The 12,026-nt window shown below is 35.9% G+C and overlaps 1 protein-coding gene across 2 annotated transcripts in view; it reads left to right on the forward strand.

Annotated features, from left to right (window-relative positions):
- The window catches only part of LOC109579259 (uncharacterized), a 118,734-nt gene extending 106,993 nt beyond the window's left edge, over positions 1 to 11,741 (forward strand). For both annotated transcript variants that reach the window (XM_049448079.1, XM_049448078.1), the window contains exon 5: positions 10,945 to 11,741. In XM_049448079.1, the coding sequence (XP_049304036.1) occupies positions 10,945 to 11,639 (695 nt within the window). In that variant the 3' untranslated portion in view covers positions 11,640 to 11,741. The remainder of the gene's footprint in view (positions 1 to 10,944) is intronic.
- Positions 11,742 to 12,026: the final 285 nt, after the last annotated feature.

Below are 12,026 nucleotides of genomic sequence, written 5' to 3' on the forward strand. Positions count from 1 at the left end.
AAAATATGGAATTTATATTCCTTTATGTTTTCGTATGAGATTTATACCCCTTTGACTACACTGTAAGGATTTTATATATGAATCCTTTTGTTGTGTAGCCCCACGTTGGGCGCCAATTAATATTCCTCGGTATTAGAAATACAAAAAAATATATATTTTTTAGTTCTGTGCTTGCGTGTTATCGCTTACATATATCAGAACGTTTCTTTTTTCTATGACTGAACTCTATGTTCGCTTTATAACAAAAGACATATAACTTATTGAACTACTTAGTATTTATATGTTTGCTTTACATATACATTTGTTACTGATAAGTATGTGGCATGTTGCTTGGACTTTGTATTCAGGCCATGCGCTGAGTGCGTGATCGGGTGACGTGATAATTGTGGATGATGTCCTGCTTATCAGAATGAGTATTAACTTGGGCAACTGCTTTTCCGAAAACGAAGAAGTCGCACGGTGCCATATCAGGTGAATAACACGGTGAGTGGTTATTGATTAAAATGTGATTTTTGTTTAAATAATCGGTCACAAGCGTCGATCGATGATACGGCACATTATCGTGCAACAAACGCCAACTTTAATCTTCGCGATATTCGTGCCGAACACTTCGAATATGGCGCACCAAATACTTCAAAACTACGATAAATCGATGTTTTGGAAATGTTCACTTCCATTTCCATGAATTTCCAAGATGGTTTTGGCTGATTTTTGATGAATTCACACACGGTTTCGATGGAATTTCCGGTGATCACGGATTTTGATTGGCCCACATGTTGATCGTCATTTATGTCCTCACGACCAATTTAAAAACGTTGACACCACTCGTGCACTCAGCTACGGGATAGGCAATTATCGCCATAAACTTGTTTCATCAATTGAACAGATTCGGTAAAAGTTTTACCAATTTTAAAACAAAATTTAATGTTGGCTCTTTGTTCGAAACTCATTTTCGCATCGATAACACAAACATACTGACACATAAAACTCAATAACTTCACTTTCAAACACTGAAATATCATGAAATTTTCACTGGACAAATGATAAAGATAGCAGATTCTAACGCACTAGTCGACATATAGATGGCGCCATCAGGTGGCGCTAGATTCCAAAAGTGCTGTTTATTTTGGTGTGCACCTTGTATTGTACATATGTACATACTTGTATATTAGTACCTATGTAAATGCAAATTTAAATTAATGTATGTCAGTAGGTTTACGTGCTCTTTTTATTAGTTTGAGAGTAAATTTTTAAATTTAATTTTAATTTTGCAACTAAAATCCTTGACTCGTTGGAAGGACATTTAGGTAAACGGCTTTTTATTTAACGGATACTATTTTGTAAAGTTTGTAACACCAAAATACTGAAACTTCTATTTATTTTATTTAGACTGATCTTTCCAAAAAGGTACAGCATGACCCGATGCGACGAATAAAACTAGAACTACGCGCTTTCAGTGTCAACTAGTGAAAATACCGCAAGACTTTTTTGACTACCCAATATTTACATGAATATATGGACGCATATACATCAATATAAAGTTTTTTAACTAAGTATAAATAAACTTTATAGGTGTGGCAGCTTCATAAATATGTAAATTGGCAACATTATAATTCTGTAAAATTACTAATATATCTAATTATAAATAAATATGTAGAGTGGCAGCAACATATTCGACCATATGGTTGCGTTTGCTCGGGCATAAAACAACAGGTAATAAAGCCGTCGAAAGCTTCGTCGAAATTCGACGATTGACGCTCACGTTGACTACACACAACTAAAGAAAATGGAAAACGAACTTCTAAAGAGAGAAAAAGAACAGTTGAGAAATACTGATGATCAAACAAGAAACATTTCCAACAAGCAAAAGTTTTCCGTGAAAGAGCATATTTCTGACTTTTCTGGTAGTGGTGAATGCTTTAAACTATGGCAAGCACAACTAAAAAATATTTAGAGTGTTTACCAACTTCATGATAACAACATAAGAGCACTAATTGCAAATAAATTAAAAGGCAATGCGCTAAATTTTTGTGATTTGATTGCAATGCCTATTGATAAGTTTTAAATGGAAATGAGCACTCTCTTTGAAAAAAAAACAGCAATTTGATGCTAAAGAAAAATTTTGAAACCAGGCAGTGGTTGACTGCCGAATCGTTTCGAGAATATTTCCATGAAAAGTTGATTCTGGCAAGTGAAATTCTAATTGGAGAAGATGAACTGGTTGAATATCTAATTGATAACACTTTACGTTCGTAAGCTAAAATGAATAACAAATATGAATTGTTAGAAGCATTTCGAAATATTCAATTGCCACGGTATATACCAAAGAAAATGACAGCAGATAATCAACATGTGTAGTAACGGACAACAGGTAGCGGAAGTCGTGAGATGGTACAATTGTAACTTCGTTGGACATTTAGCAAATGTATGCCGAAAACACAAACGAGAGCATGGTGTTTGCCAAGTATGCACAGAAATTGGCCATTTTCCAGCAAATGTTCTCAAAGGAAGAGCCGCCCTGTACAAAATGTTAACGAATTGACGGAAGACGATGAATTTGTAAGGTTTTTTAATTAATTATTTATTAATTCTAAATTTAGTTATAAAACTTTATTAGAATCGTTAATGGATACGGGAAGCCATATTAGTTTTTTTCTAACAGTTCATACCAGATGTAGTAATAAACAGAAAAAACAATGTGCTCTTAAAATATAGTGGGATAAACAAAAATCTATTATCTATTGTCGGAAATGTAAAGAGTTTTATTTTATTAAAAAAAAATTGAATTAACAATATTAGTTGTAACAAATGAAACAATGACTTATCCAATCATTTTAAGAAGACACTTTTTAAGTAAATCTAATTTAAATTAGAATGTAAAATGGAAGATTCGAATTCCGAGGTCGGAAATAATACATTTGATGAAAATTGTAATAGATCAATGAAAATTGAATTTAATAATACCAAATTTTCTGTGAATTGCACTGAAGTAATGAAACTTGAAGCAAAAAATCGTAATGTTTAGGGGCTATCCATAAATTACGTCACACGAATTTAAGGACTTTTTAACCCCTCCCCCCGTCCTTGTCACAAGTTGTCACATTTTGAACTCCTCCCCCCTGTCGTGACGTCACACATTTTCCAATTTTATGGATCTATCAAAAAAAAAACAGGTTATTCTATTTATTCTTATTTTATTTTATTGAATAATCTTTAATAAAATCAACATTTAGTTAAATAGGAAAGTACAGAGACAACGAATGACTAGTCAAGAAATAATAGATACTTAATTATGCTAATTAAAAATAAAAAACGTAGTCATCTTGTGTCCATGGACTTTTGACCCAGTCCTTTATATCATTTATTACTGATAAATCAGGCACTTCATCTTTCTTTGAAATGTGATGTCACACAGCTCTTGACCTCCCTGCCCCTTGTCACACAATGTCACTTCTGAATGATACCCTCCTCCCCCCTTCAAGGTGTGGCGTAATTTATGGATGGCCCCTTATATAAAAAACGATAAAATGAGTGTATATGCAAAACAAAAATTCGTGCAAATATTTCAATACTATTATATGCGGTTTAAGCGCCTCGATACGCCAAAAATAGATGTGAGATGAAACTGTTGTTGAGTACACAAAAACCTTTAATTGCCTTCCAAGAAGACTGCCGTACAGTGAAAAACAAAAAGTTAGGGTTGTCTTAGATTACTTAATGCGTTCTATCACGTAGGCATGGTTGAAGAATCGATTAAATAAACTTCTTTTGCAACTCCAATGTGGCAATACGAGTTTTTGAAAATGCATTTCGGTCTGAAAAATGCCCCTTTAACTTTTCAGCGGTTTGTTAGCAATATTTTCGATGATCTGATTCGAGCAGAGAAACTTGTTTTTTATTTAAAGGATATCACGTTAGCTACAAGTAATGAAGAAGAGCATTTAAACATTCTACAGAAAGTTTTTGATAAGTTAGTACACAACAAATTAGAATTGAGATTAGATAAATGCCATTTTATGGAGGCAGAAATACGCTATTTAGGATATAATATTTCGAGTAAAGGTATTCGATCTAATGAAAATAATGTAGAAGTTATAGTGAACTTTCCTATACCCAGCAACACAAAAGCTGTACCTACATAGATTTTTAGGCCTATGCTCATACTTTAAAAGATTCGTTAAGAATTTTTCACGAGAAGCTCAGCCTCTATACAACTATACAAACTTAAAAAAAAACGTTAAATTTACATTTGGAGAGGGTGAGTTACAGTATTTTGAGAAATTTAGAAATAAATTAATTGGGACTCCTATCTTAGCGATTTACGATCCAAGGGATGATACAGAGCTGCATTGCGACGCAAGCTCTCGGGGATTTGGTGCAATATTATTACAACAAAAGAACGACGACAAATTTCAACCAGTCTTTTATTTTTCGAAACATACCAGCGAGCCCGAATCTAAGTGCTACAGCTTTGAGTTGAAAACACTTGCAATTATTTATGCACTTCGGAGATTTAGGGTATATCTGCAAGGATTGAAGCTTAAGATAATCACTGATTGGGAAATGGTGTTTTTGAAATGTGTAATGGCTTAGCTTGTAGAAAAAACGGACAAAATGTACCATTTTATATACCAATTGAGATGGAAGAACAATTATTTAGAAAATATCACAATGAAATGGGTCATATGGGAAGTGATAAGGCTTTCAGTGCAATAATAAAAATATATATTTTTGGTTATAAATGGGTTCACTAAATTTGATAAGTTATATGCGGTGAGTTCAGCAGGCACGAAGGAGGTCCTGAGCTGTTAGAACAATATTTTTGTAGTTACAATCGTCCAAGGATATTGTTATCTGCGTTCACACCAAAATATATTGAAATTTTTTTAGAAACAAATAATCGCCTCAAGCCAATGGACAGGTGAGGCGCGTCAATCGTAGTCTTGCACCAATAATAGCAAAACTAACCAGCGGTGGCTCTAATTTTAGGTTAGACAAAATTTTACCGGACATAAATAGAGTATGCTTGAAACAATACGATGCAACATAGTATAAGCACAATTCCAAGCGAACTACTTTTCAAAAATTTTACAACTGTCGTTGACACTCTTAGAGAAAGAGTAAAAGAAAATGTTTTAAACAAAAATGAACGTAACTTAGCAGACATTAGGGATAAGGCAGCAGAATATATTTCAAAGTCTCAAAATTATAATAAATTACTGAAAGATAAACACCGGACGCAAAGAAAGTATATGGAAGGGGATTATGTTATGGTAAAACATTATATAAGTACTCCAGGTGTATGTAAAAGGATTGCCCCAATTTCAAAGGTCCCCATAGAGCTTGCAAAATACTTCGTAATGACAGGTATTTACTTAGAGAAATATGAAGGAATATGGGAAATAGCAAATATCAAACCTGAGTTAAACCATAATCTCTCTAATGAAAGCGTAATCGGGACGATTATAAGTCGGGATAGTTGAACTGTGGCAGCTTTATAAATATGTAAATTATATATTCTGGCAACATTATAATCGGTAAATTTCATATATATCTAATTATATTGTCCACATATTGTGGACAAAGTAAATCGAGTACGTAATCCTGTAAAGAGCGTCTAATACTTGTAACGGGTGATTTTTTTGAGGTTAGGATTTTCATGCATTAGTATTTGACAGATCACGTGGGATTTCAGACATGGTGTCAAAGAGAAAGATGCTCAGTATGCTTTGACATTTCATCATGAATAGACTTACTAACGAGCAACGCTTGCAAATCATTGAATTTTATTACCAAAATCAGTGTTCGGTTCGAAATGTGTTTCGCGCTTTACGTATCGACAAATTTTGTTCAGCGATGAGGCTCATTTCTGGTTGAATGGCTACGTAAATAAGCAAAATTGCCGCATTTGGGGTGAAGAGCAACCAGAAGCCGTTCAAGAACTGCCCATGCATCCCGAAAAATGCACTGTTTGGTGTGGTTTGTACGCTGGTGGAATCATTGGACCGTATTTTTTCAAAGATGCTGTTGGACGCAACGTTACGGTGAATGGCGATCGCTATCGTTCGATGCTAACAAATTTTTTGTTGCCAAAAATGGAAGAACTGAACTTGGTTGACATGTGGTTTCAACAAGATGGCGCTACATGCCACACAGCTCGCGATTCTATGGCCATTTTGAGGGAAAACTTCGGACAACAATTCATCTCAAGAAATGGACCCGTAAGTTGGCCACCAAGATCATGCGATTTAACGCCTTTAGACTATTTTTTGTGGGGCTACGTCAAGTCTAAAGTCTACAGAAATAAGCCAGCAACTATTCCAGCTTTGGAAGACAACATTTCCGAAGAAATTCGGGCTATTCCGGCCGAAATGCTCGAAAAAGTTGCCCAAAATTGGACTTTCCGAATGGACCACCTAAGACGCAGCCGCGGTCAACATTTAAATGAAATTATCTTCAAAAAGTAAATGTCATGAACCAATCTAACGTTTCAAATAAAGAACCGATGAGATTTTGCAAATTTTATGCGTTTTTTTTTTAAAAAAAGTTATCAAGCTCTTAAAAAATCACCCTTTATAACAGAATTGTTTAAATGAATACTATCACAACATTGACATTAGGTGTCCGTTATTTCTCAAATTTATTTTTGAGTCTGCAGCGCCTTCAAAATTTTTAGTAAATGCCCAAAAAAAAATATGTAGGAAATTGAACGTTGTACAAAAAGTTTCTCTGAAATTTTTCAAAAAAATCACTTCCGTCAAAGTTATTCAAGGTCAAATAATATTTGACGGAAGTGATTTTTTTGAAAAATTTCAGAGAAACTTTTTGTAGAACGTTCAATTTCCTACAAAAATAGTTCGGTGCCGCAGCAATGTATCAATTGGTTTCGGAAAGAAAAAATTAATTGCACAAAGTACGAAAACCCCATGTTATTTAAATGGGAAATAAATCATCGTTGCGGCAAGGGTTATTATCACTATTAAGAGCTCATATGGGTTTCATAATTTTTTTTAGGGCATTTACTAAAAATTTTGAAGGCGCTGCAGACTCAAAAATAAATTTGGGAAATAACGGATACCCTAATTGTTCGACTTAATATATACCTACATATGTATGTATGTATGTATATTAGAAATTAAAAAAAGTCATATGTCATAAAAATCCTATTATATTAATATTTCATGAAGTGAATTTCTTCGTCGGGAGGTGAATTTCTCCGATTAAAATTCCAATTAATTAAACAACAGCGACGGGTGGGAATCTTACATATTGTTACAAAAGTAGTATTAAGTTGTATTTGTGTTGCTATATGCATCCCTTATTATAGCTGTAGGTATATGGAATAGCATTTGTTTTGTTGTAGACATCTGGCGCCGCGGCTGTCTGCTTGTCGAAACAATAGACATCTGGCGCCGCAGCCGTCTACTTAAACAATTGCTGAGTCTGGCGCCACGGCTGTCTGCATTTGGCGCCGTATAGCATTATGATCTCGTAATTTCCAGTCGCAATATTCTAGAAGGACACGTCGGCATCAGCGAGAAGTGCGTGGCTATATAAGCCGTGGCAGCGCCAACGTAATCAATCAGTGCTAAGAGTGAACTGTTATAGTGTAGACGAGTTGTAAAATAAAGAGTTGTTGAATTGAATTAAACAGTTTTTGGTTTTATTAGTCAATCCAGAGATACGAACCTAGCAAAGTAAACTAGCAAGCAGTAAAATCGTAACAATTGGTGTCAGAAGTGGGATTGTCAAATAATCCAAATTCAAGATGGTTAAATTCGGAGAATTGAGAATTCAGCAATTAAAAAAGGAACTGGAGGAGCGTAATTTGCCGATAAACGGGCAAAAGGCGGATCTGCAGGCACGATTACGTGAAGCAATGGAAGCGGATGGAATTAATGTGGACGAGTTCGAATTTGATGGGCCAGAAACTTCTACAAAGGTAGAGGAAAAAGTAGAAGAACAACGAACATCATCAAGTGTAGACATGAACATGCTGTTAGTGGCTATACAGAAAATAGCTGAAAATGCAGAAAATGCAGTGCAAACAGGAAATCGTCTGGCACAGCAAATAGCTGAAAATGCAGAAAAAGCAGTGCAAACAGAAAATCGTCTGGCACAGCAAATAGCAGAAAATACATCACAGTTAAAGTCTTGCCTTACACAACAAATGACTGAAAATAATACGCAGTTAGAAAAGCGTTTGGTACAACAGATTACAGAAAATAATACACAAGTGCAAGAGAAATTTTCAAAATTTGAAGACGAATTAAGCACTTTAAAAAATGACGAAGAAAATTTAAAATCAGAAGTTCTTCAATTAAGTAATCGTGTGCGAGAACTGCAACTACATGGCCCTGCACCATCAACAAATAATCAAAGATTGAAGGCACCCACATTCGATGGAAGTATTCCATTTCAAATTTTCAAACTTCAGTTTGAAAAGACAGCAATGGCCAATAACTGGAATGCAGCGGACAAAGTGGCGTCCTTGTTTGTATCATTGAAAGGACCTGCGGCAGAAATCCTTCAGACTATTCCAGACTGTGAACGGGACAACTATGAGGCATTGATGAGTGCGATAGAAAGACGATATGGTAGTGAGCACCGGAAACAAATATACCAGATCGAACTGCAAAATAGGGGTCAGAAGATGAACGAGTCATTGCAACAGTTCGCAACTGAAATAGAACGACTGGCTCATTTGGCAAATGCAGATGCACCTGTGGATTACATTGATAGGGTAAAAATTCAATGTTTCATAAATGGAATTCGTGATGTGGACACCAAACGCGCCACATATGCATTGCCAAAAAGAACGTTTGCTGAAACGGTTTCGCACGCCCTCACACAGGAAACAGCTTCGCTACTAAGTAAGCCAGCACACAAAGTACAAAGAGTTGAAATGGAACAACCGGCGCTGATGGAAGAAATATTGAAGACTCTGAAGACAATTGCTGCACAGCGAGTAAATACAACAGGCAGATGTTTCAACTGTAGAAAAGCGGGTCACTTTGACCGAAATTGCAAGATAAAAGTAAACCCATCAAAATGGAAACAACCAACAGAACACCGAAAGAGGATTCACCACAAAAATGCGGATGCATTATCACGTCGCCCTTGTCCACTGGAATGTAAACATTGCTCCAAATCAGAAGGAAAAGAAGGTATAATCGACGTGCGATTACTGAATATAGAACCTGAAGATGATTGGACTCCTCACCGCATCAGAATCAATCAGCTCGAGGACCCTGATCTTGCAAAGCTGATAATAGCCAAAGAAAATGGAGTACGACCACCAAAGGAACAAATAAGTAACGAGAGTCCAACTGCAAAAGCATATTAGGCCCAATGGAACAGCATAAACCTCGTTAATGGATACCTTCATCGTACCTGGGAAAGCGAAGATGGCAAACAGTCTCGTCTGCTGATCATAGTACCGAAGTCCATGATCCCGAAAGTATTGAAAGAATATCACAATGGACCTAGTGGAGGGCACCTTGGAATTACAAAAACTATAGAGAAGATTAAACAACGGTTCTACTGGATCGTTTGTCGAGATTCCATAGCAGAATGGATAAGTAATTGCGTAGAGTGCATGGCAGCTAAAGGTCCCAAAGCCAAAAGTCGCGGTAGGCTACAACAGTACAACGTGGGATCACCATTTGAACGAGTCGCAATGGATATTGCAGGTCCGTTCCCAACCAGTACGGCCGGATACAAATATCTACTGGTTGTCATGGACTATTTCAGTAAATGACCAGAAGTATATGCCTTACCAAACCAAGAAGCGAGGACAGTAGCCGAAGCGTTTGTAGAAAATTGGATAACAAGGTTCGGAGTGCCCGTCGAATTACACTCAGATCAAGGCAGGAATTTCGAATCTTCCATTTTCCAAGAAGTCTGTACATTATTGGGCATCCACAAGACACGGACAACAGCGTTACATCCACAATCAGATGGAATGGTGGAGAGATTCAACCGAACGCTCGAAGAACATCTGCGGAAAATCGTTGATAAAGATCAACGGAATTGGGACAAGTGCATCCAGATGTTCCTGCTGGCGTATCGTTCAGTGAAGCACAAGACAACTGGTTACACGCCAGCAAAGATTATTTTCGGGTCTAATCTGCGACTCCCTGCTGATCTTAAGTTTGGAACGAATCCTACAGCTGTAAGAAATGATGGAGATTATTGTTCTGCCTTAAAGGAAGAAATGAATGAATTGCATCTAATGGTAAGACAGCATACGCATCTGATGAGCAATAAGATGAAGGATCGGTTCGATCAAGCGGCAAATTCAAAAGGTTTTGAAGAAGGTGATCTGGTCCTGTTGTACAATCCACTTCGAAAGAAAGGCTTGTCCCCGAAACTGCAGACAGCCTGGGAAGGACCCTATATGGTGATGAAACGACTTAATGACGTGGTATACAGCATACAAAGAAATGAAAAAGCACGATGTAAAATGAAAGTAGTACATTTGGAGAGGCTCGCCCCATTTGGTTCAAGAGGATTTGTGCCTAATCGGGACGATTAGGCTTTAGTGGAGGGCAGTGTTACAAAAGTAGCATTAAGTTGTATTTGTATTGCTATATGCATCCCTTATTATAGCTGTAGGTATATGGAATAGCATTTGTCTTGTTGTAGACATCTGGCGCCGCGGCTGTGAAGGACACGTCGGCATCAGCGAGAAGTGCGTGGCTATATAAGCCGTGGCAGCGCCAACGTAATCAATCAGTGCTAAGAGTAAACTGTTATAGTGCAGACGAGTTGTAAAATAAAGAGTTGTTGAATTGAATTAAACAGTTTTTGGTTTTATTTGTCAATCCAGAGATACGAACCTAGCAAAGTAAACTAGCAAGCAGTAAAATCGTAACAATATTCATAAATAAAGTGTTTTGTTTTACATACATATATTGATTTTTTTTTTAATTTTTATTTCAGTTATTTTAACATATTCCGTTGCGCAGATTACTGACGATGTAAGAGTTTCCAATGAAGCTACTCAAACTCTACTTCCAAGGATTCCTGGAGATATCTTTTTGAATACATATTTGGCTAATTACGGAAAAATAAATGAATTAAAGGACAGAAATGTTATAGAAAAAAATGCAGTTGGTGCAGATTACGCGAAACGAAATAAAAAGTTGCATTATAAATCTGATGACTCGATGGATTCTGGACTGGAAAAAAGCGTTCCTAATAATGAAATCGATATTAAGGAATTGCGGAAAATTAGCTTTAGGCCAAATCTTCAACAACCCACTCTTTTATCATGGAATTTTGAATATGGGGACTTGGCTGCTGATAATAACTCGCAAAAATTTGTGCCGTATGCTATTCAAGCAAATCATTCACCGCGGAGTTTTATTTCCCCGCAACAAGAAAGTAGTAGTTATTATATTGGAAAAGATTGCGAATTGTTTTTGCTGTCCATTGACGAACTTTTACAAGAAATTAATAGATTGGTGGACATAATTGAGGATAATACATCTGCAAATAGATATTACAATAAAAGCACAACAGAATCGGTCCACTTTAAACATAAACCGTTGTTTATACCGTCCGAAAAATGGTTACCAATCATTATCAAGGAAGAAAAGCAGTTGGAAGATATGATGAAAGAAATTAATATATGAAACCTGCATATGCAAAAGCTTATCAATGTCAACAAAATTATTAAAAATAATGGTTCATAATAAATACTAGTATATAATGTAGTAATATATCACTTGAGATTATTATTCCAAGTATACCTATCTAATGAGTGCATAGAAATATTTATGTTAATTTCTAAACTCAAACTCTTTTCCTGATTTAATATACATACATACATATATTCAACTTGTAAGGAAGACTAATAAACGTATGTAGGTATATTTTAAACGGCTAATATATGGAGGAAAGGTAAGTGTTTGCCCAATTCCATTGATATTCAGTGGTAAATCACAAAATTTTCAAGGAAACTTGTTCATTTAATTTCACTAAAATATCTCATAGTAGTATATTTTGATCAACCTGTAAGG

The sequence above is a fragment of the Bactrocera dorsalis genome, chromosome 2, assembly GCF_023373825.1.
Source record: "Bactrocera dorsalis isolate Fly_Bdor chromosome 2, ASM2337382v1, whole genome shotgun sequence".
Taxonomy (NCBI): domain Eukaryota; kingdom Metazoa; phylum Arthropoda; class Insecta; order Diptera; family Tephritidae; genus Bactrocera; species Bactrocera dorsalis.